The following is a 27249-nucleotide window of genomic DNA, read 5'->3' on the forward strand; positions in this document are numbered from 1 at the left end:
CCCAGTTTATGGAAGTAAGTTATCATGGCAATAACAACGTTGTCATTTAACATAGAGACAGACGTTAACAACTTAACTCTACTTTCAGGTTCTCCATATCCACAATATGTTTTTGGAACTTGGATGTCAATGTAAGACTCGAGCCAATGAGCTGTTAGATCTGGACTCTGTCCCGCCTTCCCTCACCTTGGTTTTAGATTGACAAGGCTCTGATTTGACGCTTGTTTCAGAATTTCAGTCGCAAAAAGAAAATGTGTGACTGAGAAAGCCGGTTTGAAAATGGATAGTTTTAGATATGATGTATCTAAAACCATGATGATACGATTGCACTCTCAGTCATAGATTTTGATTTCCTGGTTACAGATTCTTGGTTTTGGTTCTCAGATTTCAGGTTTTGATTTACAATTAGTTCTGTCAGGTGATTCAATTTTCTTTATCTAATTACCATAATTACAGGATTTATATTTAATTAATCTAATGAATCGCATTTTAATCTCATATCTGCTAAAGGTCCCCAAATAAAGAATTAGAATTTTAGGACATTGCAAAATTACAGTGCATGACTAATCAATTGAATACACTGAGAAGAGAAGATTTGAAATCCACATTTTTATTGGTGAAGTTTGTTTCATAAATGAAATTCAAAAGTTCAAGCACACCAGCAAAACAATTAGTCCAGGTGCATTATTCAAAAATGCAATACAAATACAGTTAAATAAATAAAATTCAGAATAAAATACGGCTGAGTCTCAAATAGGCACTTAAGCAGACTCTCAATTCAAAATTAAAACTAAAGCTGACTCATAATTCTACTCTATCAATGTACAATTCATGCAATCAGATTTTTAGGCGGTTTCTTCAAGCACCATAATTGGCCAGGATGCATTTATTTTTATAAGCAAAACAGAAAGTAGAAAAAAAAGTTTGAGTTACGGTGTTTGAAAAGTGTTTGAAAAGTCTTCTATCTACACTCTTGGGAATGCAGATTTCTCTAGATAAGAATATGTTGTAGTAGAATACACAAAGACGGCACATCTGTGCTGCTCTGGTTGCTTCTACTGTATAAATCTGCTACTCCGAGCCCCTGAGGAAACATGAAAATAACATTTCTCCCCTGTGCTTCATTCCTACTTTGAAAAGCCCCGCATCTCTCCGCTCTTGCTTCTTTTTAGCTGAATCGGGCTTTAAAAAGAGAGGTGTGAATTAGGCTCACACACACGGCCTTGAATCTGAGGTTGAAGAAATGATTTGCATCCTGTGATCAGATCGTGATATACGTGATTAGTTTCACAAAAAGCGAGTGCTGCATTCATGACGGGCTGAAGCAGCAATAAAGCAATAAAAGTATCGAAAGGCACAACTCATCCTTTTACCAAGGATAGTCGTAAATGCCCCTACAAATGCTAAGAAATGATTACAGGTCCAGATATGTCACTGAGAGCTGCAGATCACATGTTGAAGGCCATTAATGCTGGAGGCCGTGCAGCAAAATATTAGCTTTTGTCTTTCAGCGTAAATCTGGGCTTGTGTTGTTTTTATTAGAAAGGCACTGGCAAATTTTTCCACATCTTTAATCACTATGATAAGTAAGGGATAATGCCCGACAAGTTGTACATTAACATAAATATATGGACGACGTGGGGGCGTGAACCGGTTTGCCTCCGCAAAGTCCATATATATTTATGATAATGTGGGCATTATCCCGCTTATACCACGGTCACTTACCAAAAAACATAAATATTAAATCAGTTAGTCATGCTTTAATGTGTTTTCAGTGTAAATCATTAGTTTTATAACCAGCCACAGCTGAGCGGCTGAGCGACTATTTAATCTCTCGTCTGCAGCCGTTGGAACCTGGTAAGTTACAAACTTTTTTAACAAGACATAACTCAGTTTCCTTGGTAACACCTGAGGGTCTGACTAATACCTGGAACAATCACTACCGTCCCATAAGCTCCTTAATGGACACAGTGTTGATTCCTCAGTAACCAGGACGGACCTGAGATACGACTCAGCAACGGGAGATATTCTAGTCCGCTCAGCTATTTTCTTTTTTCTCCCACTCATCCAAATTGTTAAATTCACCAAATAAATTAAAAGAAATGACAAAATCCCTCATGTCTCCGTCCTGCGGTAGCCGGCTCTTCTTCTCTGAATCTCCGTTGCCGTGGGTTACCACCTGGCAGTTGATCCAGCGCAATTATATTAAAGTTATTAGGTAATTTGACCCAACTTGTTTTCTAGGTGTAGGTCAGGGCCGCGGCTCTAGAGCCGCATGCGGCTCTAGAGCCGCATGCGGCTCTTTAGCGCCGCCCTAGTGGCTCCTGGAGCTTTAAAAAAATGTTTGACCTTTTTTTTCCTTTTTTGTCTTTTTTTTCCTTTTTCTTCTTCTTCTTTTTTCCTTTTTCTCTTTTTTTCTTCCTTTTTCCTTTCCTTTTTAATCTCGACATTTCGACTTTTTTCTCGACATTTCAACTTTTTTCTCGAAATTGTACTTAAACATTAATCTCGAAATTTTTACTTTTTTCTCAACATTTCGACTTTTTTCTCAAGATTGTACTTCAACGTTAATCTCGAAATTTTGCCTTTTTTCTCGAAATTTTGACTTTTTTCTCGACATTTCAACTTTTTTCTCAACATTTCGACTTTTTTCTCGAGATTGTACTTCAACATTAATCTCGAAATTTCTACTTTTTTCTCAACATTTCGACTTTTTTCCTCGACATTTCTCCTTTCGCCATTGGCCTTCATTCTAAGGCTTATATAAGACTTTTAATTTTTTGCGGCTCCAGACATATTTGTTTTTTGTGTTTTTGGTCCAATATCAACATTTTAGATTGCCGACCCCTGGTGTAGGTTATCACTTTTAACCTCCACCTGCCAGCCAATCAGAATGGAGTATGCACACAGACCGTGGTATAACATTAAATAATTGAATGTAAATTGGATTTAATGTTCAATCTTTTCTTGTGCCGTGTGTTTTTTCTCTCATGTAGCGCCCGAACCGTCGGCTCCCTGCAACGCCACCCCCGAGGCCCAGAAGTGGCAGTCGTGGCAGTCGTCCCGGCCCTTCAGGAGAACCAGCCTGTCCCTGGGCTCCGGGTTCTGGCACGCCACCGGCCGCCACTCCAGCCGCCGGCTGCTGCGCGCCATCCCCCGCCATGTCGCCCACATCCTGCAGGCCAACGTGCTGTGGGACATGGGACACACCGGTGAGAGAGGGAGGGGCCATGACAAATAGGGTCGCCACCTTTCAGAAATAGAAATAAGCGACACCCTGATTTCAGCAGCGCAGGCGCCAAAAAAAGGGTCATCCCCAAAACTTCTAAACTGCATAGAAATGTATTTATTTTATATGAAAGAACAACATGCTTTGATTTAAAGTCTAAAGTGCTTTAATAGCATTGAATTTGCATGACTGTACAGACAGACTACCATATAGCAACTGAAATATCCTCTGCTCCTATTCTATGTTTGTCCACATCAGCCTAGATGTACATGCAGGTAAATATAAATAAAGCTACAGGTGAAGGTCGGAAAATTAGTATATGGTGTAAAAGTTAATTTATTTCAATAATTCAACTTAAAAGGCAAAACTAATACATTACATAGTCTCATTACAGGCAAAGCAAGATGTGTTAAACCTTTATTTGTTATTATTTTGATGATTGAATTGTTTATTGATATTATAAAATATTCAAATTTTTTTAGATTTTTTATTTGGGGTTTTCATGAACTGTGAGTCATAATCATCAACATTATAACAAATAAAGGCGTGAAATATCTCACTATATTTGTTTCACCTTTAGTTGAATTTACTATGAATGAAGTTTTGCAATATATTCACATTTTCAGACCTTCACCTGTATATTATGACATCAATAAAAAGGACGTCCTACACCAACATATGTGGACATACTCAAGAAGGATGCAGGCTGCAACCCAGGCTCTTGGGGGGTTTGCAGGAGTCTGAATTACACAATACTAGGGCTGGGGATCCATTCAAATGTCAAGAATCAATTCCGATTCTTAAGATTCAGAATCGATTATCAGGATTTGATCCGATCCGATTCCAATATTGATTTGGGTTAGTGTTATTAAAACAGTTGTTTGAGCTGTTGCAGGAATTATATGACTGTAGTTCTGCAACATATTAATACTAGTATTATATCTAGATTCAACAGCAAGTATTGCAGCTAATGATGCTGTAAGGACCAATCAGCTCCAGAATGCTGATAGAACTGCTTTCAGAAAGGTGTAGGTCAGAATTATCAAACAGATCCAGGGAGGAAACAGAGACGGATGAAATCACTTTTATTTTTCCCCACATTCCGTTTTTAATTTTTTCCATTTTCGGTCTATTTCGTTTTTTAATTTTTGAGAATTTGGTTTTTAGCACACAATTTATGCAATTATAACTGAAAACTTTAATGTTGTCATACCTTTTTAAACATATTTAAAGGCAAAAACATGGTAGTAGTTAAGCATAAACAAAAGAATACCAAAAGTTGTAATGATGAAAAAAAAAAAAAAGACATACTTTAGACATACAAATCGATTTTTAGGAATTAATATGAGAAACGATTTAGAATCATGCAATAATACCTCCATCACATGAAGGCTCAATAAATCCTGGGCTTCACTCATTTTCTTTTTTTTTTTTAATGATTACTGTTTGGATACTGTTGTCATTCATTTGTTACATTCAATAACAAATGAAACTTGAATGTAGGGCTAGGGGGTTACTTACTTGTGAGGTGTACAGGGAATGCAGCAGGATTTTAATTTAACTCTGATTGTAACAAGACAAGTCTAAATCTGAATGTTTCACAAGCACACATGTTCACACTGAGGCAGCCGCAAACAAAGGAAAGGATCATGTTTTTAAGTTGGAAGTCATTTCGGACATCCAAATACATGCTTTAAAACAGAGGGAAATTGAGTTTTATTTTGAATGTGTCTTTTTTTGAAACCATTTTTTGCTTTGGTTTGTGTGTGCAGGTTCTGGCGTGAAGGTGGCCGTGTTCGACACCGGCCTCAGCGAGAAACACCCGCATTTTAAGAACGTGAAGGAAAGGACCAACTGGACCAATGAGAAAACCCTTGATGACGGTGGGCAGGAACAACACACAACTAATCATGATGAGCTATTTCATTCATTTCCACATGTTTAACAATAGTCAAAAATACATTTGAGCTATTTAATTGTTTGTCATTATCATAACTGAATATGTGATGAGATTCCTGATCCAAACTCCATTTAGTTTGGACTTGCTGTGGCCAACAGTGAAGTACATTACATGGGAAGTTTAATTCCTCTTTAATTCAGAATTAAAATTAAATCTGATTTAAAATTAGTAAAAATGACCATGTAAACACCTAATTCCGAATGAAAATGGCCATTCTGAATTAAACTTAATTCCAAAGTAAGTGGCTGGTTTATTCTGATTTTAAATCTGAATAGAATAATTCCAGATCATGTCTACACTCATTCCTCTTTAAATTAATTCCGGTCTTTCTTTCTGCTCGTTCCCTCGCCCGTCTGTCCTTGCCCGTTTTCATAAATTAGATTCAAAAGAAAAAGCTCAAGCACATCAGCAAACCAATCAGGCCAGGTGTATTATTCAAAAATGCAAAACAAATACAGTTAAATAAATAAAATTCAGAAATAAAATACGTCTGAGTCTCAAATAGTCACTTAAGCAGACTCTCAATTCAAAATTAAAACTAAAGCTGACTCAATACAGCAGTTCAAGCACTAGAACCTGTAACGTTTACAGTGGAACTTGGACATGTTTAGCGTTTAATTGATAATTCAGGCTGGAGCAGCTCCGCTGATAGGAACATTATTTTTTACAAAATGTACAAATCACCACGTTCTTGTTGATTGTCCCGTCTTCTTTCTTTTTATACATCTACTTGCCGTTCAAAGGTCCTAACAAAGATTTGCTGAGTCTCCCCTGAGTCGTCCAGGTCTGTCAGGTCTTTGTTAGTTTGACCAGCAGCAGGAGGGAAGTGACCTTTTACTGCAGAGTGAACTACAGGTCCCTCAATGGGACACATTTAAAATACTCGCGCATTTTGCCACTCATAATTAATTGCGTTAATTTTCATAATGCGTTAATTAGCAGTGTAATTAATTAATCTAATTCACGCTCTAAACTGACAGCCCTAGTAAAAATGTATTTTCTGTAATGTTTCAACGGAGACCTCTCTCAAAATTTACTTTATTATTTTAATATTGTTGATTATGGTTTACAGTTTAAGATTAAGATTCCCAGAATATTCTAATTTTTTGAGATAGGATATTTGAGTTTTCTTAAGCTGTAAGCCATAATCAGCAATATTAAAATAATAAAAGGCTTGCAATATTTCAGTTGATTTGTAATGAATCCAGAATGTATGACATTTGTGTTTTTGTAATTGCATTACAGAAAATCACAATATTGTAATTTTCTGAGACAGTCCTGTACTTCTGTTATGTGTTCTTCTGTTGCATGATGAATAGAGTGAACAGGTAAAGATGAGGTTGTTCTTATTTCCTGTTTCTCTTCAGGTCTGGGTCACGGTACGTTTGTAGCAGGAGTTATAGCCAGTATGAGGGAGTGTCAGGGCTTCGCCCCGGATTCAGAGCTGCACATCTTCAGAGTGTTCACCAACAACCAGGTACAACACGTGAACGGAACCGTAGCTCCAGCACGGCCAATTCAAACGCTCAAGTCCATCTTAATTCAGGTCTGACTGTGTCTGCCTGCTAGGTTTCATACACCTCTTGGTTCTTGGATGCTTTCAACTATGCCATCCTGAAGAAGATTGATGTTCTCAACCTCAGCATCGGGGGACCGGACTTCATGGACCATCCGTTTGTTGACAAGGTAACGCACCGTCCTGATGGAACCGTGCAGTAGCTGTGAAACCATCATATATTTCTTTACATCACACCCGTATCAGAGCAGTAATCAGTGCGTTTACATGGAAGTTTAATTCCTCTTTAATTCAGAATTAAAATTAAATCAGATTTAAAATGAGTAAAAATGACCATGTAAACACCTAATTCTGAATGAAAATGGCCATTCTGAATTAAACTTAATTCCGAAGGAAGTGGCTGGTTTATTCCGATTTTAAATCCGAATAAAATAATTCCGCGATCATGTTTACAGGACTGTGTCAGAAAATTAGAATATTGTGATTTTCTGTAATGCAATTAAAAAAACAAAAATGTAATACATTCTGGATTCATTACAAATCAACTGAAATATTGCAAGCCTTTTATTATTATAATAATGCTGATCATGGCTTACAGCTTAAGAAAACTCAAATATACTATCTCAAAAAATTTGAATATTCTGGGAATCTTAATCTTAAGCTATTACACATTTAAAAGTACTTCATTTTCCAAAGTAAAACTCAGTTGATTTTCCTGCGTGTTTTTAGGTGTGGGAGCTGACGGCGAACAAGGTGATCATGGTTTCTGCCATCGGCAACGACGGCCCTCTCTACGGGTACGTTATCCTCTACAAGTTCATACTTACAAACATCAACGTCTTCTGAAACTCTTCATCCTGTGGTCCAGCTAATGGTATTTCACTCAATGCTACAAATGTGTTGTTTTTTTTGTTTTTTTTGCTATAAATGTGTTTAACAGTACAAAGTTTTTCAAATCAAATTAATGCTTTACATAAAACAAATACAAACACCACATGCAAATACACAGAAATACTGTGAATTAGTCACAATACACAATGCTTACTCACAAAAGTCTGTGTTTAATACATTTGCAAATGCATACATGCACTTGAAGAAAAGCCACTTATAAGAGCAACATCTGCTGACTCGTTCTAACAAAGGATTGTTGAATCTACGGCAAAAAGAGTCACGATGCGATGGCACTGTAATGTCTTTGTTTATGTTTGTAAAACCTTTTTACTTATTTATTTAGCACTTTGAACAATCCAGCTGATCAGATGGATGTGATTGGAGTTGGAGGCATCGACTTTGAGGACAACATTGCTAGATTTTCATCTAGAGGGATGACCACTTGGGTAATATATTCTCTGTCTTTACACAATCTCTCAACCTTTCTTTAGTTGTATTCCATTTTCCTTCCTCTGTGTCTCATGGTTTGGTGTCCCATCTTTGTCCAGGAGCTGCCGGGGGGTTATGGCCGAGTCAAGCCGGATATTGTCACCTACGGTTCAGGTGTTCGGGGCTCGGGGATGAAGGAGGGGTGTCGCTCTCTGTCCGGCACCAGCGTGGCTTCCCCCGTGGTGGCTGGGGCCGTCACGCTCCTGGCCAGGTCAGCTCTACACACTACAAACTAAATAACACACCTCTTGGGTTGGGGTTAGGTTGTATTTAATGCATTATGTATGTATTGCAGGCACAAGGCACATACTTAGTGTTCTACTAATATCTACATACAGTATAGAGCAGCGTCGGCAACCCAAAATTTCGAAAGAGCCATATTGGAACAAAAACACAAAAAACAAATATGTAGTCTTGTATAAGCCTTAGAATGAAAGCAAAAGGCGAAATGTTGAGAAAAAAGTCAGAATTTCGAGAAAAAAGTCGAAATGTTGAGAAAAAAGTCGAAATGTCAAGATTAAAAAGGAAAGGAAAAAGGAAGAAAAAAGAGGAAAAAAAGGGAAAAAAGAAGAAGAAAAAACTGGAAAAAAAAAGGTCAAACTTTTTTGAGAAAGCTCCAGGGAGCCACTAGGGCGGCGCTGAAGAGCGCTGAAGAGACGCGGGTTGCCGACCCCTCGAATAGAGGGTCTGCATTGACGTCACTTCTCCACTGGACCAGCCCCCTTACTCTCACTGAGTGGCAAAAACAGCTGCAACTAGTGGAGAAGACGGGATAACAGCTGATTACCGGTTTAAATTAAAGTCAGTTGGACTTGACAGTGACCCGTACAGTTACCCCAAGAACCAGTGGTCCATGGACATTAATATGTGGTACAGTTACCCCAAGAACCAGTGGTCCATGGACATTAATATTTGGTACAGTTACCCCAAGAACCAGTGGTCCATGGACATTAATATTTGGTACAGTTACCAAGAACCAGTGGTCCATGGACATTAATATTTGGCCACCAATCCAGTTTCCTGATATTTATATGAACTTAATTTCTACGCCGGGGAAATACACGAAGCAAAGCTTGAAGGCTTACAAAAGTCTTGACTCTTGGTCCGACTTCAAGGCAGGATTTGTTGTAGAAATTAAAGTGATGAGGACACCGAACTTTATGATTTGACCGTTTAACGTTAGCTACCCAAAAATCCAACATTACCTGATACAAAATGGGAACTGCAAATCCATGTTTCGGTGCCTGGAATCCAGTTGTTTCTGAGAATTGCAGCGATCCATTTGTCTCTCTTAAAGGGGACCTATTATGGCATCTAATACCTATTTTAAACAGGCCTTGAATGTCTTCAAGGCCTGGGAGACCCATTTATATATATATAAATGTATTAAGATGGTATTATCACTAACAAACCTTAGGAGCATAAATTGACAAAAGGTAGGTGGAGCAGTCATTTCCATGACATTAGTTTTATTCACTGTAGAAAGTTAACTTAAAAATGAACTGGATCAGCGATCAAAACAGGAAGGACATGTATCATAAACGTTCTTGCAGCACAATAATTGGAGAAACAAAAAATGAAATGTTTGACAAATCCGCCACGAACAAGCATTTAATGTGCATGAACCAGCACCATAGAAGACATAGAAAACTATGATTTAACTCCTGATAAAGAGACAGCCCTGCTCTGTTAAGATGCCATATAAAAGCTGTATTTGACTTCTTTAACAGTTATTCTGTAATTCTATAGTTTTGTAGTTGTTTTATGCCCTTGAGAAACAGAGCAGCAGGTATCCAGTAAGGATGCAGCTTTGAGGGAAGATCAAGTCAGCAGGGTGGGTGCTTCTCCTCTGCAAGAGTGGGTGGACTGAACTTTGAGTAATCCAGCTTTTAATGTCAAAAGCTATAAAAAAAGTAAGCAGCCAAAATTGACACTGGTAACCCAATCGTGAAAAGCGTTGCTCTTTGCCTGGTGAGTCACTGTGGAGTGTATCTTTAGTTTAGACCAGGGGTGTCAAACTCATTTTGCTTGGCGGGCCGGATTTGACAAATTTTTCTTCTCGCGGGCCGCACGCTCAAAATAACAAAAACGGTGCGAAATTTTTTTTTTCTAATTCTTCTTTTTTTTTTACTTTTGTTATCTAATCCAATATCAGTTTAGTTAATTTTAAAGGAAATGTGCACTTTGCACTTAACTGTTTTACTTTGTCACTATCCTCCGAAATTCTCCGAAAATAAATATCTTCTATCATCTTTTTTACCAGTGATATTTTTCCTACGAAAATATATAATAGTAGTCAGTTAATAAGAATAAACGACCGTCTACGAAGAAATAAAATCGGCAGATGCATTCTAGAAAACTAAAAAAATGTCGAAAACTGCTCTATTTGTGGAATAACGATGGATATGTAGAAGAAATATATTATCGGATATGCTGCGATTCATGGCAATTATTTATGCCTTCCTTTTTAGTAAATTAACATTTAGTTTTTTTGCGTTGGAAACTTCTCGCGGGCCGCATGAAAACCTCTCTCGGGCCGCACATTTGACACCCCTGGTTTAGACCATGTTGCCTCGGTTTCCCGGTCTTCCCGATTCTCTCTCTACAACATCAGGAAAATCAGACCCTACTTGACAGAAGTAACGACACAGCTCTTGGTTCAGACTCTGGTCATGTCACACATTGACTACTGTAATTCGTTGTTGGTCGGCCTTTCTGCTCAACAACGCAGACATGTAGAATGACAGCGAGGTGTCACTGATCTACAGTTTCTGCTTTATAATCCAACACGAGGACGCAGAGGAATGTGTCCCAGAGGACGAAGGCATGTCCCTGATTAGTGCGTAGTATTGTTCCTGGGCTGTAAATACACCTGCCCTCACAAGGAGAAAGCCCTCCCGTCGCAGAGCCGTCACTGAGCTGGTTTCAGTTCACATTGCTGCATTAAATATCCTGCTGTTTCAGTTGTGAGCAGGTGGAGCGATGCCCAGCAGCTGAGCCTGTCCTCTCTTCTCCTGCAGCTGAGCCTGTCCTCTCTTCTCCTGCAGCTGAGCCTGTCCTCTCTTCTCCTGCAGCTGAGCCTGTCCTCTCTTCTCCTGCAGCTGAGCCTGTCCTCTCTTCTCCTGCAGCTGAGTCTGTCCTCTCTTCTCCTGCAGCTGAGCCTGTCCTCTCTTCTCCTGCAGCTGAGCCTGTCCTCTGTTCTCCTGCAGCTGAGCCTGTCCTCTGTTCTCCTGCAGCTGAGTCTGTCCTCTCTTCTCCTGCAGCTGAGCCTGTCCTCTCTTCTCCTGCAGCTGAGCCTGTCCTCTCTTCTCCTGCAGCTGAGCCTGTCCTCTCTTCTCCTGCAGCTGAGCCTGTCCTCTCTTCTCCTGCAGCTGAGCCTGTCCTCTCTTCTCCTGCAGCTGAGTCTGTCCTCTCTTCTCCTGCAGCTGAGCCTGTCCTCTCTTCTCCTGCAGCTGAGCCTGTCCTCTGTTCTCCTGCAGCTGAGCCTGTCCTCTGTTCTCCTGCAGCTGAGTCTGTCCTCTCTTCTCCTGCAGCTGAGCCTGTCCTCTCTTCTCCTGCAGCTGAGCCTGTCCTCTCTTCTCCTGCAGCTGAGCCTGTCCTCTCTTCTCCTGCAGCTGAGCCTGTCCTCTCTTCTCCTGCAGCTGAGCCTGTCCTCTCTTCTCCTGCAGCTGAGCCTGTCCTCTTGTCTCCTGCAGCTGAGTCTGTCCTCTCTTCTCCTGCAGCACGGTGATGAACCGGGAGCTGGTGAACCCCGCCTCCATGAAGCAGGCTCTGATCGCCTCGGCCCGCAGGCTGCCCGGGGTCAACATGTTTGAGCAGGGCGCCGGGAAACTGGACCTGATCAGAGCGTACCACATCCTCAACAGCTACAGGCCTCAGGCCAGGTGAGCACACACACCACAGAGGACAGGGGCATGTAGGGGGGGACGCTCTACTGGTGCTTTCACACTAGTCCAGGGGTCGGCAACCCAAAATGTTTTAGAGCCATATTGGACCAAAAACACAAAAAACAAATATGTCTGGAGCCGCAAAAAATGAAAAGTCTTGTATTAGCCTTAGAATGAAGACAACCCATGCTGCATGTTTCTATATTAGTTATAACTGGGGGAAGATTTTTTTTTTCATTATGCATTTTGAGAAAAAAGTCAAAATGGTTGAGAAAAAAGTCGAAAAAAATTGAAATGTCGAGATTAAAAAGGAAAGGAAAAAGAATAAGAAAAGAGGAAAAAAAGGAAAAAAAGAAGAAAAAAATTTAAAAGAGAAGGAAAAAAAAGAGAAGAAAAAAGAAAAGAGGAAAAAAAGGAAAAAAAGAAAAAGGGAAAAAAAAGCTCCAACATTTTTGAAAAAGCTCCAGGAGCCACTAGGGCGGCGCCAAAGAGCCGCATGCGGCTCTAGAGCGGGTTGCCGACCCCTGCACTAGCTGCTACTCAGCCCGACTCGACTTGCCCTCGTTTATTTTCAACACCCAGATCAGAAGTAGGAGGTTGGAGTGAAGCTGCTGTGATGTATTTGATTGTGTATCTAAAGGAAGAAGACAACAACACTAAAGATGTATAACCTGGAGGAGATGATAGATGTGCTGCTGGGTCTGTGACTTGTGTTCGATATCAAGTTAAAAAATGAGAGTGAGAGAAGCTTCTAGCGGCAACACTTTTTTTTTGTTAGTTTGTCTCGGAGCTGCTGAAAAGTCAGCTGGAGCCGTGAGCAGCTATGAAGACACAGAGCTGGTACATCTGGTCGTTCCTTATCTCCGTCTAGATCCCTTTTTAATTCTCTCCTCAGCACCAGGTTTATGAACATCTGACCCTCAGAGTTGGATCATGAAACAGACTTCTGCTGCTGTTGCCTGTTGAATAAAATGAACAAGAATCCGTCAGAGTCTCTTTCTCTGATTTCCTCCTCCTGACTCAGACGTCTGACTCCAACCCCCCGACCAATCGGTGGCCTGTAGTGTGATGATGTCAGATACAGCTCAGAACCTCTGCAGAATAGTATCTACTCGGCACGTTAGACCCCTAGTGGAGAAGAACCAAACTGGGGCGAGTCGAGTCGCGCTGAGTAGGTACTAGTGGAAAAGCTCCATAAATGTCACACAAGTCCAAACATGGCATCTTTGTATTGAGAGACAGCTCTCGTTCCAGCAACATAAAAGTAGTGAGCTGTAGTTATTCTGACCCGTCCTGGTCTCCTCCAGTCTCTCTCCCAGCTACATCGACCTCACAGAGTGTCCCTACATGTGGCCTTACTGCTCGCAGCCCATCTACTACGGAGGAATGCCCACCATCGTTAACGTGACCATCCTCAACGGCATGGGAGTCACCGGCAGGATCATCGACAAGGTGGGAACACAGGGTACTGGAGTTGAGGGGGATGAGGGGGGATGAGGGGGGACGGCATCCCCCCCCCTGAAATAAAAACGGTCCAAATCATCCCCCCTGAAATAAAAACGGTCCAAATCATCCCCCCCTGTAAAACTGCCATCCCTCTTTTCCATCCCTTATGTCATTTCATCAATGAATGTGGTTTTACTGCTATTTCAACATTTAGAGTCATCACCAGAAAAATAACTTATTTGACAATTTTCACCTGTTTCAAGTAGATTTTCACTTGAAATAAGTGAAAGTTGAAATAAAAATCTGCCAGTGGAACAAGATTTTTTTGCTTGTAATAAGAAGATAAATCTTGTTCCACTGGCAGATTTTTCTACTTATTTTAAGTGAAAATCTACTTGAAACAGGTGAAAATTGTTGTTTTTTCCAGTGATAAGTCTTGTTTTAAGTGTAATTAGATTTTTTTACTAAAATGAGACATTTTAACTAGAAATAAGACAAATATTCTTGTTAAGATTGTGAGTTTTTGCAGTGATCCATGTTACTTATCCTGTGAAGGGCAGAGTCATATTGATAAGTTCAGAAAAGTGTTTTTTATTGTTGTGTTTTGATGTATTTGATGTAAGCCCAGTGGATATTTAAAGCTTACAGAAGGCTGCATTTAACTGCTGCTATGTCATTCCTGCAGTATTTCTGCAGGTGTTTTGGTCACTGCTATTATTTGTAATATATTATATTATTTGTAATCAGCACAAATTATCTGTCCCCATATGATCAAATTCACCACCCCCTGATTTATTTTTACAACTTGAGTACTGGGCACACAAGATCAAAAACAAATGGAACAAATGTATTTCTTCCAATATTTGGGTTTTACATTCCTGTAGTATTTAAAATAAAAAAAAAAACAAAAACCCCACAGTCTCACAGTGGAAACTCCCCAGGACTTTTCCTGGCCAGTAACAGCTGCTTCTCCCGTTCAGCCCGTGTGGCAGCCGTACCTCCCTCAGAACGGCGACCACATCGACGTGGCCATCTCCTACTCCCCGGTGCTGTGGCCCTGGGCCGGCTACCTGGCCGTGTCCATCTCCGTGGCCAAGAAGGCTGCGTCGTGGGAGGGGATCGCTCAGGGCCACGTGATGGTCACGGTGGCCTCGCCTGCAGACAACGACGTGAGTCACCGCAGAAACACCACAGCAACTTCATTTAGATTTGATTTCCAACATGCATGATAAAAAAGCGTACAAAAAAGTGAAAAAACAAAATACAAATATACAGGACTGTCTCAGAAAAATAGAATATTGTGATAAAGTTCTTTATTTTCTGTAATGCAATTAAAAAAACAAAAATGTCATACATTCTGGATTCATTACAAATCAACTGAAATATTGCAAGCCTTTTATTATTTTAATATTGCTGATTATGGTTTACAGTTTAAGATTAAGATTCCCAGAATATTCAAATTTTTTGAGATAGGATATTTGAGTTTTCTTAAAGAAAAGTTTCTTGGGGCCATGGCCGAAACCCAACAGGAAGTCGGCCATTTTGAATTATTCGTGTAATTTTGGCGCAATTTATGCCACTTCTTCGGCCATCAATACGGCCCGAACCGTAACGTGCACCCAGGTGTGTTATACATCAAAATTTGCGTCTCCATCCTGCGACACCACGCATTACTTTTCTCTTTCAAAAGTGTTACCGTGGCGACGATAGACGCCAAAAAGCTCGCCCCCCCTTCATCTGATTGGTCCATATTTGATAGTTCCCCAAAAGTCACCAAATTTTGCATGCAAGCCAGGCCTGACGATAAATTTGATATTTCATGGTTTGCATTAATGGGCGTGGCCTAACGGCTCAACAGCGCCCCCTAGAATACTTTTCTCTGCCATAACTTTTGAATGGTTTGACATAAAGAGTCGTGGGTGGTGTCATGGGACTCGGTATTGAGTCCTTGACCATAATTGGTGAAAATTAGCCCCGCCCCTTCTTCTGATTGGTTTCCCTATTTTCTGCTATAACTTTTGAATGGTTTGACATAGGAAGTCGTGGGTGGTGTCATTTCTGATATGCTTATGGGGGACAGTGGCCATGAGTGCGAGGGCCCGTTCATCGCTGCTTGCAGCTTTAATTCTACATTGTTATGCATCTTGGAATCTAAATGTTTTTGACGTTTCTCGAGGTCACCCTCTCACAGATGCTGGTTGCTGTGAGAGAACAGATCAGGGTGGCAGCGCTGCGTGTGTGTTTGACTCTTAACTGTTTGCAGTCGGAGGTGGAAGGCGAGCTGACCTCCACCGTCAAACTGGCCATCAAGGTGAAGATTGTGCCGACTCCTCCTCGCAGTAAGAGGGTGCTGTGGGACCAGTACCACAACCTGCGCTACCCGCCCGGATACTTCCCCCGGGACAACCTGCGCATGAAGAACGACCCGCTGGACTGGTGCGTCTTTAATATTTTATTTATAGCACTTTTTTATACATACAGGTACAGTAATTAACTTATAAGTACAAAATGAGTAAGACAAGACAATATACAAATCCCACCCACCCTCCCTCTTCCCTCCCACCACCCATGAGACAAGGAATTCACACAGGACAGAAAAATAGTAAAATAAAAGAACTAATATAAAAACAAAAACCAACATAAGGGGGAAACAACAAGTGTGCTGCTTAGATGTTAAGATTCCACTGCTTTACAGTCGTTCTAACCGTACATTTGCCAGAACAGAGAGATGTTACTCTGAGCAGCGAACAGATTCAGATTTCCACAGATTCAGAATGCACCTCTTGGCGATCATCATACCATTCACTAGATCAGATTTTTTTTTAGATTTTTTTTCCTTTTTTTTTCTTCTTTTTTGCCTTTTTTTCTTCCGTTTTTCTCTTTTTTTCCTTTTTTCTCTTTTTTCCTTTTCTCTTTTTTTCCTTTTTTTCCTTTTTTCTTTTTTCCTTTTTTTTCCCCTTTTTTCTTCCTTTTTCCTTTCCTTTATAATCTCGAATCTCTTTTCTCAAAATTTTGACTTTTTTCTCGACATTTCAACTTTTTTCTTGAAATTTTGACTTTTTTCTTGACATTTCGACTTTTTTCTCTACATTTCAACTTTTTTCACAAAATATTGACTTTTTTCTCGACATTTAGATTTTTTTCTCGACATTTAGATTTTTTTCTCAACATTTCGACTTTTTTCTCGATCACTCCGACTTTTTTCTCAAAATTTACTTTTTTCTTAACATTTCTACTTTTTTCTCGACATTTCGACTTTTCTCAAAATTTTGACTTTTTTCTTGACATTTCTACTTTTTTCACAAAATTTCGACTTTTTTCTGAACATTTCTACTTTTTTCTCAACATTTCGACTTTTTTCTCGACATTTCTTCTTTTTTCTCAAGATTGTACTTCAACATTAATCTCGACATTTCGACTTGTTTCTGGAAATTTCGACTTTTTTCTTGACATTTCGACTTTTTTTCTCAAAGTGCATAATGAAAAAAAAAATCTTCCCCCAGTTATAACTAATATAAATACATGCAGCATGTGTTGCCTTCATTCTAAGGTTTATACAAGACTTAATTTTTTGCGGCTCCAGACACATTTGTTTTTTGTGTTTTTGGCCCAATATGGCTCTAAAACATTTGTGGTTGCCGCCCGCTGGGCTAGGGCGATGCGTACATGAGTTTCCAGTTGCTCCAACGCGCCAGAACAGCCGAACAAAGCAGTCTCTGGTTCCGGAGATAAGTTCTCATTAAAGACAGTTGAGTCCCGTAGAAGAATATCAGAGCAGAAGTTATGAAGGTTCGGGGAAAGCTTGACCAAAATAGATGTGTTGGAAACATTTTACGAAGACTGACCTTAGAGTAGTGTAACCTGTGGACGTGTTACACTTTTTTTTTTTTTTTTTTAATACTTTTTCTTTTTTCTTTTTCAAGTTTCACAGAAAGGAAAGAGAAAAAATAGTAAAAATAAATAAAAATAAAAAACGATAGTAACAATCATAACATCATAACTTCCTGGGGGAGATGTAATATTTTGCCATTCTTTTCTTTCCCTTCTTTAAAGGCATGGCTGGGATTTGACCTTAAATGTAGACAATTTTTGCCACTTTTGAGCAAAATCCCTTCCTCTAATTCAAACAAAAAGTCAATTTTTCCATGGCGTATATTTCTTCAACAATGTTGAGCCATTGTCTCAGTCCTGGGGGATCGCTGCTCATCCAGAGTCTTGTCAGGGCCTTCTTAGCAGCAACAGTCAATATTTTGTAGAGGTAGATGTCTCTCTTTTCAGTGACTTCAACAGGCATAAGTCCCAGATATACAGTCCGTGGGTCTTTAGGTATTCTTAGATTTAGAATTTCCTCCATTGTTTGGACAACATTATACCAAAATAATTGTATTTTTGGACATGTCCAAAAGACATGAGAGTGATTGGCTACTACATGATCACTCCCACGCCAACAATTCTGTTGTTGTTGTGTTTGTTTAGTCTTAATGTGTGGAGTGATGAAAAAGCGTATGGGATTTTTCCATCCGAATTCTCGCCATCTTCTGGAACTACGGTAGTTGAAGATTGCTGTGTGCTGCACATGGAAAGCCAATCACTCTCTGACAATACAACATTGAATTCTTGGTCCCACTTTGATTAGATATATAATGAGTTTCTTCCATTACCTTTTTGGAGACAGCTATACAGTTTTGATACAGTCTTTGAGTGGGTTCTTTTATACACGCCCATCAAAAATACAATCATCTCATTAGTCTCTGCTGATAAGTACCTATTCACTTCCTTGTCATAAAATGTACGTAGCTTTAAATAATGGTACAGATCTCTTTTTTCAAGTTTAAACTCCCGTTTGAGTTTATTACTAAATTTGCTAAAGCTGTTTGGGATCATCCTCATGTTTCCAGGAACGGGGACCACATTCATACAAACTTCCGGGACATGTACCAGCACCTGAGGAGTATGGGCTACTTTGTTGAGGTGCTGGGAGCCCCCATCACATGCTTTGATGCCAGCCAGTACGGTAGGAACCACATAGGAGTAAAAATACCCTAAAATCCAGATTGTTCCAGGCTCAAACGCAGATGAGGACCGAGCGTGTTCGTCCCTGCAGGAACGCTGCTGATGGTGGACAGTGAGGAGGAATACTTCCCTGAAGAAATCACCAAGCTGAAGAGAGACATCGACAACGGTCTGTCTCTCATCGTCTTCAGCGACTGGTACAACACGTCTGTGATGAGGAAGGTCAAGTTTTATGACGAAAACACCAGGTAGGCCACTCTGGGTGGATCCTCACTTTGATCTGATATCTTTTATTTCAATCATAAGCACACAAAATAAATAAATAAAACAGCAGAACAATAAACAGGGTTCATACGTTTTGAAAAAACCTGGAATAGTCATGGAATTTGAAAATGTCATTTTCAAGGCCTGGAAAAGTTTTGGAAACATAAGTTCACCCCAAACGTTTTGGAAAAGTCATGGAATTTATTTTTCTCAGTTAATGATAAAATTTAGTAATAACAGCCTAAAAGGTAGTTTTAAAATTGATCAATAAATATTTAGTATAGAAAAGTCTTGCACGTTCTCACGCGTGACGTGTCTAGCGTCTTACACATCATGCAGGTCGGTTATTATTACAGTTATTACAGTTATATTAGATTACTATACTACATATACTACAACATAGCTGGTATATCAGTTAGTTTAAACAAATGTTTATTTTGTATAAAACCATAATTGTCATTAGATCTCCACTGTATTTCATTCATACGTAGATGTTTTAGAGGTCATGTATAGTCATGGAAACTTGCTGGAAAGTCATGGAAATGTGTTGGTTAAAATGTGTATGAACCCTGAATAAATCAATAACATAAAAAAGAAAAATAATAATCACTAAATAACAAATGTAAACAAAGTAGACGGGAATTGATAAATATATTAATAAAAAATTCTCAGGCTGGAAAAAGGAGCAGGAAGAAGTCAGAAACGTGTGACCTCCTACCCCTGGAACTCAATACTATGTTTTCATTTGGACCCTCATTATTAGATATGAAAGGAAAGAAAAAACCCAGTTAAAGGTTGTACAAATTAATATTAAGAATTTTATAGATATAAATTGTGGTATACCCGAGTATTAATCACCTGAGATATTTACCCTGAGTCCCTGTATTCATCTATACATGAAAGCAGACATTATTTACCATGTGAATTTATATCCACCCTGTACAATCGTGTTCATTACAAACATTCCTACTCAGAGATATTTCTACTAGTGCTGTCAGGCCATTAATTATAAATCCTGTAATTATTGTTTTTAATCTAATTAATTGCATTTTAATCTCATATCTGCTAAAGGTCCCCAAATAAAGAATTAGAATTCTAGGACATTACAAAATTGCAGTGCATGACTAATCAATTGAATCCACTAAGAAGAGAAGATTTAAATTCACATTTTTATTGGTGAAGGGTGTTTCATAGATGAAATTCAAAAGAAAAAGCTCAAGCACATAACTAAAAATGTAATACAAATACAGTTAAATAAATACAATTCATAAATAAAATACGGCTGAGTCTCAAATAGGCACTTAAGCAGACTCTCAATTCAAAATGAAAACTAAAGCTGACTCAATACAGCGATTGAAGTTCTAGTAGCTGTAATGTTTCCAGACATGTTTCTGTGATCTTCTGGTAGCAGTTGATGATTTCTGAGTTCTGTTACTGCTTTTGAAATGTGAGCGGGTGTGGATGATTTGTTTTCTTGCTGTGACTTGCAGGCAGTGGTGGATGCCAGACACCGGGGGCGCTAACATCCCAGCTCTGAACGACCTGATCTCCGTGTGGGGGATGGCTTTCAGTGACGGGCTGTACGAGGGAGACTTCACCCTGGCTAAACACGACAGTAAGACTCAAGCATTAACCTCCTTTTACAGCTTCCTCCAGACCAGGGGGCGGCAACCACAAATGTTTTAGAGCCATATTGGACCAAAAACACAAAAAACTAATATGTCTGGAGCTGCAAAAAATGAAAAGTCTTGTATAAGCCTTAGAATGAAGACAACACATGATGCATGTTTCTATATTAGTTAGAACTGGGGGAAGATTTATTTTCATTATGCACTTCTCGAAAAAAGTCGAAATGTTGAGAAAAAAGTCGAAATGTCAAGATTGATGTTGAAATACAATCTTGAGACAAAAGTTGAAATGTCGAGTAAAAAAGTCGAAATGTCGAAAAAAAAGTAAAAATTTTGAGAAAAAAGTCAAAATGTTGAGAAAAAAGTCAAAATGTTGAGAGAAAAAAGTTGAAATGTCGAGAAAAAAGTCGAAATGTCAAGAAAAAAGTCAAAATTTCGAGGAAAAAGTCGAAATGTCGAGAAAAAAGTCAAAATGTTGAGAAAAAAGTCAAAATGTTGAGAGAAAAAAGTCGGAATGTCGAGAAAAAAGTCAAAAGTTTGAGGAAAAAGTCAAAATGTCGAGAAAAAAGTCGAAATGTTGAGGAAAAAGTCAAAATTTCGAGAAAAAAGTCGAAATATCGAGATTAAAAAAGGAAAAAGGAAGAAAAAAGGAAAAAAAAAAGGAAAAAAAAATCTAACATTTTTACAAAAGCTCCAGGGAGCCACTAGGGCGGCGCTAAAGAGCCGTGGGTTGCCGACCCCTGCTCCAGCCACAAAACATGATGCCTCGTTCACATTTTCCCCTCTATTTCCAGTGTATTACGCCTCGGGCTGCAGCATCGCTCGTTTCCCAGAGGATGGAATCGTGATTGCCATGAACCTGAAGGACCAAGGTACCAGTAACCCTTTTAAAGTATTAAACCCTGCTTAGTGGAGCAGATCGCTGGCCAGCAGCCATGCAGGCTGACAGGAAACTCTTTAATCTGTGTCAGAAACAGAAAGTGTACGGTCCGTGTGTGTGTTTTTACAGGTCTAGAGGTTCTAAAGCAGGAGACGGCGGTTGTGGAGGGAGTCCCCATCCTAGGGCTGTATCAGACGCCGTCTGAAGGCGGCGGTCGCATCGCTCTGTACGGAGACTCTAATTGCATAGATGACAGCCACAGACAGAAAGGTGAACTTGTGTTTCTTTTGTCTGTTTTCCAACAATCTGGGAGCTGAGATGGAGAACTCAGCTCTTTCTGTTCATTTCAGATTGTTTCTGGCTGCTGGACGCTCTGCTGCACTACACTTCCTACAGTATCACCCCTCCCAGCCTCAGCCACAGCGGAGTGGCTCCTCCCACCGGGGCAGAGAACCTGCTGCCACAGAGACTGGAAGGTGAGCAGGAAACATGTAGAGGGAATGCATTGATGTCACTTCCCCACTGGACCAGACCCTTACTGCACTGAGTGGAAAAACATCAGCAAAAACAGCTGCAACTAGTGGAGGAGACGGGATAACAGCTGATTATCAGCTTAAATTAGCGTCAGTTGGACTTGACAGTGACCCGGGCAAAATTTGGGTTATTGCTAATATTCCGGTTACTGAAACATTGGGAATATTCCGTTTCCATGGTAATTAATCATTCAGGATATCTGGATCAAACCAGCGATGCACGGAGAACATCATGACACAATTCCCCTCATTTCCGCTTCTTCTTCCTGTATCCAAATTCAAAACAAATGCTGCTTCACGCAACTTTTCTCTCACCTTCTTGTAAATCTTCTATCCCGGTACTTTCTACCGTCTACAAATGCAGAAATGTTCATATCCTTCATTACATTTATGAAGTGATTAGTCTCCTCCTGGTCTTGGTTTCTCCGTGTTTATAAGAACTTCCTGGACTCAAAAGACCAGGATTCCTTGTGAACAGAACATGAGCAGAAAACAGATTCATGTTCCGTTTGATGGGGATATTCCGTTTGGTGTTTACATGACCCAATATTCAGGTTTTAAAAGGAGTAACCCAGGGGTCATATTCAGGTTTTTAAAAACCGTAATATGAGCAAATTCTGGTTATTCAAAGGGGTTATTGGTGTTTACATGGCCGTGCATTCGGGTTATTGCCAATATTGGGGTTTTAAAAGGGTTATTGATGCATGTACGCAGTCATCGATCTGGCCCACGTTTTTCCCTCCAGGTCTGAGGAGAAATCCAAAAACCTGTCAAATTCTACGACTAATTTTGACGACTCTGGGTTTTCACACCCTCTTATAGACTTTATTGCGAGCTGATGTCCCTGATATGAACTTGTCTTTTTCCAGGTTCTGGGACAGTTTAACAAACATCGAATGGGCACAAACTTGTGATAAAATAAAATGAATTATAAGAGCAGGATGTCATACTACCAGTACTTAATATTTAAAATTGTTACTTGGAAAAATGGTCAAGGATGCAGAATTGGTAGCGCTGAATCAGCTGTGGTTGCTCATAGTTGTGTTGATGTTTTTCGTATCAGTCACTAGGCCTGTGTTGAAAAAATCGATTTTTCGATTCTAAATCGATTCTCATATCAATTGCTAAAAATCAATTTTTATGTCTAAAGATCGATTTTTTTAAAAAAATTTTTTTATCATTACATTAGAAGTTTAGGTATTTTTTTTGTTTATGCCCAAAAAATGAATGTTTTGTTGGGCACGAGAATAACTAGTGCCATGTTTTTGCCTTTAATTATGTTTAAAGGTTCATTCAAGTTTTCAGTTATAATTGCATAAATTGTCTATATTTCATTACTTTATATACTGTCATGGGGTTACATTTGCATAAAATGCAAAAAACCAAATTCTCAAAAATGAAAAACAGAAATAGACCGAAAATGAGGAAAAAATAAAAACGGAATGTGGGAAAAAATAAAAGCGATTCCATCCGTCTCTGTTTCCTCCCAGGATCTGTTTGGTAATTCTGAAAGCAGTTCTATCAGCATTCTGGGAGCTGATTGGTCCTTACAGCATCATTAGCTGCAATACTTGCTGTTGATTCTCAATAAAATACTAGTAGTAATATGTTGCAGAACTACAGTCATATCATTCATGCAACAGCTGAAAAAACAGTTTTAATAACATTAATCTAAATCAATATCGGAATCGAATCGAATCAAATCTTGATAATCGATTCTGAATCTTAAGAATCGAATGGATTCTTGACATTTGATCCCCAGCCCTGTCAGTCATCACACACTTTCAGCCTCAAGTATCCTGTACCGCTGACAGAAACAGAAGTGTTTCTTGTGTCCTGCAGGAAACCACCTGTACCGCTACTCCAAGGTTCTGGAGGCTCACCTGGGAGACCCCAAGCCCCGCCCCCTCCCGGCCTGCCCCCACCTGTCCTGGGCCAAGCCACACCCCCTCAACGAGACGGCCCCCAGGTAGCACTCTCAGCATTTCCTAAAGCTCACCTGTCTTTATCTGGGTATATTTTTAGTTTCATAGTAAATTATTTCAGTAACACAATAATCCTGTAAAGCAGTGGATTCACACAGTCGTAAATGTTGACCCACTTTTGGATTCTTTACTCTGTTGAAAGAAACAGAAGGTAATAGGTGAACACGTTAGTTACTGTGTTGTGTTCCTGCGTTTCCCTCTCCCCCCCTGTAATCTCTCAGTAACCTGTGGAAGCACCAGAAGCTTCTCTCTGTGGATCTGGAGAAGGTGACTCTGCCCAACATGAAGCTGTACCGTCCCCAGGTCAGACCTCTGTCTCCGGGAGAGAGCGGGGCCTGGGACATTCCTGGAGGTAACACACACCAAGCATTGGCTTTTTTCCTACCTGTAATCCATATTTCTGCTGTCAAAATACCAGTCAACTAGAGGACAGTTCAGTTGATTGATTTCCATCTTCCAGGTTTCTTCCTCCTAAAGGGGAGTTTTTCTTGCCACTGTTTGGCTTAAGGTTTTTCTCCCACTAGGGGAGTTTTTACCTGCCATTGTTTATGTAATAATTGCTCGGGGGTTTATGTTCTGGTCTCTGGAAAGATCCTAGAGACAACTTCTGTTGTGTGGCAAAAACGCCTGCAACTGGTGGAGAAGACGGGATAACAGCTGATTATCGGCTTAAATTAAAGGCAGTTGGACTTGACAGTGACCCGTACAGTTACCAAGAACCAGTGGTCCATGGACATTAATATTTGGTACAGTTACCAAGAACCAGTGGTCCATGGACATTAATATTTGGTACAGTTACCAAGAACCAGTGGTCCATGGACATTAATATTTGGTACAGTTACCAAGAACCAGTGGTCCATGGACATTAATATTTGGTACAGTTACCAAGAACCAGTGGTCCATGGACATTAATATTTGGTACAGTTACCCCAAGAACCAGTGGTCCATGGACATTAATATTTGGTACAGTTACCAAGAACCAGTGGTCCATGGACATTAATATTTGGTACAGTTACCCCAAGAACCAGTGGTCCATGGACATTAATATTTGGCCACCAATCCAGTTTCCTGATATTTATTTGTACTTAATTTCTACGCCGGGGAAATACACAAAGCAAAGCTTGAAGGCTTACAAAAGTTTTGATGCTTGGTCCGACTTCAAGGCAGGATTTGTTGTAAAAATTAAAGTGATGAGGACACCGAACTTTATGATTTGACTGTTTAGCGTTAGCTACCCAAAAATCCAACATTACCTGATACAAAATGGGAACCACAAATCCACGTTTCGGTGTCTGGAATCCAGTTGTTTCTGTGAATTGCAGCGATCCATTTGTCTCTCTTAAGCTTATTTTTCATCAGTCTGTAAAACGATAACTCCGATTTCTTGCTAAATCTATGAGTACAGTCGATCGCACAACAGCTCTTTCCCATTTTAGATGTTTTCCAGTTGCTCAAAGTGAAAGTTTACGCTGACACTCAGTCTTTCTGTCACTCAGTCTTTCTTCTTACAGATTACTTTTGTAATACTGTATTTGACCCGGTCTTTGTACGTTTTGACCATATAGAAATGTAATTCTTGCCATTGTAAGAATGAGATGTACCTGCTGTACTCTACTGCCCTTAGTTTTTAACAACTTGTGCTTCTTATCATTTTACTTCATTTTATTTGTTACTATTTAATTGTGTCTTGCCGCTTTTAATGTTGATTTAAAGCACTTTGAATTACCTTGTGTTGAATTGTGCTAAACCAGGGGTCGGCAACCCAAAATGTTGAACTCCAAATATGTCTGGAACCGCAAAAAATGAAGTCTTGTATAAGCCTTAGAATGAAGGCAAATGGTGAAAGGCGAAATGTTGAGAAAAAAGTTTGAAATGTTGAGAAAAAAGTCGAAATGTCGAGAAAAAAGTCAAAATTTCAAGAAAAAAGTCAAAATCTCGAGATTAATGTTGAAGTACAATCTCGAGAAAAAACTCTAAATGTTGAGAAAAAAGTCGAAATGTTGAGAAAAAAGTGAAAATGTCGAGAAAAAAGTCGAAATGTTGAGGAAAAAAGTGAAAATCTCGAGAAAAAAGTCGAAATGTTGAGATTAAAAAGGAAAGGAAAAAGGAAGAAAAAAAGAAGGAAAAAAAAGGAACAAAAAGAGAAAAAATGAAAAAAATGAAGAGAAAAAGGTAAAATAAGGTCAAACATTTTTGAAAAAGCTCCAGGGACCCACTAGGGCGGCGCTAGAGCCGCGGGTTGCCGACCCCTGTGCTCTACAAATAACCTTGTCTTGCCTAACAGAGTTGTTGTTTTCTCCTCCCGGCTGCTCCTCAGGGATAATGCCTGGCCGGTACAACCAGGAGGTGGGCCAGACCATCCCCGTGTTCGCCTTCCTGGGGGCCATGGTGGTCCTGTCCTTCTTCGTGGTGCAGCTCTCCAAGGCCAAGAGCAAACCCAAGCGCAGGAAACCGCGCATCAAGAGACCCACGTACCTGCAGCAGCAGCAGCAGACGACCACGGGGAAGAACCCCACAGTGTGACGGCCCGACCCGGCCGGACTCACGGACTCACCCTGGAGCCAGACTCGGAACTGCTTTTAACCCGGCGGACATGGGAACAGTTTACGTGCCTCTTTGTCTTTTACGGAACAGTTTTTGGTGTTTGTATGTTTGTGGACCAAATGAACAGTACGACGCAAACTACACACACACTCGGACCTGAAAACACTTGATCCGGTCCAAGACAAGCCCCTCTACGTTTCCCCTAACTCATATTTGACCAAATGGTTTCTTTGGAAATGAAATGTCTTACTTTTTTCTATTTATTGAATTAGTCTGTACCCGACCACACAAGTACAAGAGACGTTTTTCAGTGAAAACAGAGAAATGGACACATTGGGGATGGAGTCGTCAGCACATAATGCAGGTTTGTTCAGCACGAGGACGATCGAGGATCAAGTTTGTCTCTGTGGTGTTTTCCAAGTCCTCCCCATATGTGTTTTGAAAAGCTTTCTTTTCATTGTTTTTATATTTTATATAATGAATTAACTGTGGCCAGGTCTTCTGTCAGAATCATCCCTCATGATCTCACTGTCGCCACGTAGCATAGACAGACTTGTTCAGATGTAACGCATCAATTAAAAAGCATAATCAAAAGTTTCTCATTTCTTTAATGCTTCATTGTTCTTTTTGTTTTTGAATTCATTGGGGATATGTTGTATGTTATGAATTATTAATTTAAAAGAAGTCAAAGTCTTGATCAAAATAATAAGTGTTCAACTTAACGCCCACCTGCTGGTTTTGATGCTGCAAGTTCAGCCGGGTCTTCTGAGACAGAAATGGACATAATTAAAAATAAACAGAAAGTTGGCTAAATGATGACATGGGTACGGAAGAGTATTAGGGCCATGTAGGAGAAACAATATTTGAGAGGGGAAGATTTTTTTTTATTGTGCACTTTTGGAAAAAAGTCAAAATGTCGAGAAAAAAGTCAAAATGTCGAGATTAATGTTGAAATACAATTTCAAGAATAAAGTCAAAATTTCA

The 27249-nt window shown here is 39.7% G+C and overlaps 1 protein-coding gene across 1 annotated transcript in view; it reads left to right on the forward strand.

Annotated features, from left to right (window-relative positions):
- The window catches only part of mbtps1 (membrane-bound transcription factor peptidase, site 1), a 39847-nt gene extending 12988 nt beyond the window's left edge, over positions 1 to 26859 (forward strand). Inside the window, exons 4-23 of the mRNA XM_061722309.1 lie at positions 2997 to 3212; positions 5002 to 5112; positions 6557 to 6666; positions 6759 to 6875; positions 7435 to 7502; positions 7940 to 8042; positions 8145 to 8296; positions 11808 to 11969; positions 13280 to 13424; positions 14399 to 14587; positions 15682 to 15854; positions 18317 to 18432; positions 18523 to 18679; positions 20186 to 20310; positions 21118 to 21195; positions 21333 to 21473; positions 21554 to 21679; positions 23579 to 23705; positions 23943 to 24073; positions 26039 to 26859. Of these exons, the coding sequence (XP_061578293.1) occupies positions 2997 to 3212; positions 5002 to 5112; positions 6557 to 6666; positions 6759 to 6875; positions 7435 to 7502; positions 7940 to 8042; positions 8145 to 8296; positions 11808 to 11969; positions 13280 to 13424; positions 14399 to 14587; positions 15682 to 15854; positions 18317 to 18432; positions 18523 to 18679; positions 20186 to 20310; positions 21118 to 21195; positions 21333 to 21473; positions 21554 to 21679; positions 23579 to 23705; positions 23943 to 24073; positions 26039 to 26244 (2753 nt within the window). The 3' untranslated portion in view covers positions 26245 to 26859. The remainder of the gene's footprint in view (positions 1 to 2996; positions 3213 to 5001; positions 5113 to 6556; positions 6667 to 6758; positions 6876 to 7434; positions 7503 to 7939; positions 8043 to 8144; positions 8297 to 11807; positions 11970 to 13279; positions 13425 to 14398; positions 14588 to 15681; positions 15855 to 18316; positions 18433 to 18522; positions 18680 to 20185; positions 20311 to 21117; positions 21196 to 21332; positions 21474 to 21553; positions 21680 to 23578; positions 23706 to 23942; positions 24074 to 26038) is intronic.
- The last annotated feature ends 390 nt before the right edge of the window (positions 26860 to 27249 follow it).

Source organism: Cololabis saira, chromosome 5 (genome assembly GCF_033807715.1).
Source record: "Cololabis saira isolate AMF1-May2022 chromosome 5, fColSai1.1, whole genome shotgun sequence".
NCBI classification, from domain to species: domain Eukaryota; kingdom Metazoa; phylum Chordata; class Actinopteri; order Beloniformes; family Belonidae; genus Cololabis; species Cololabis saira.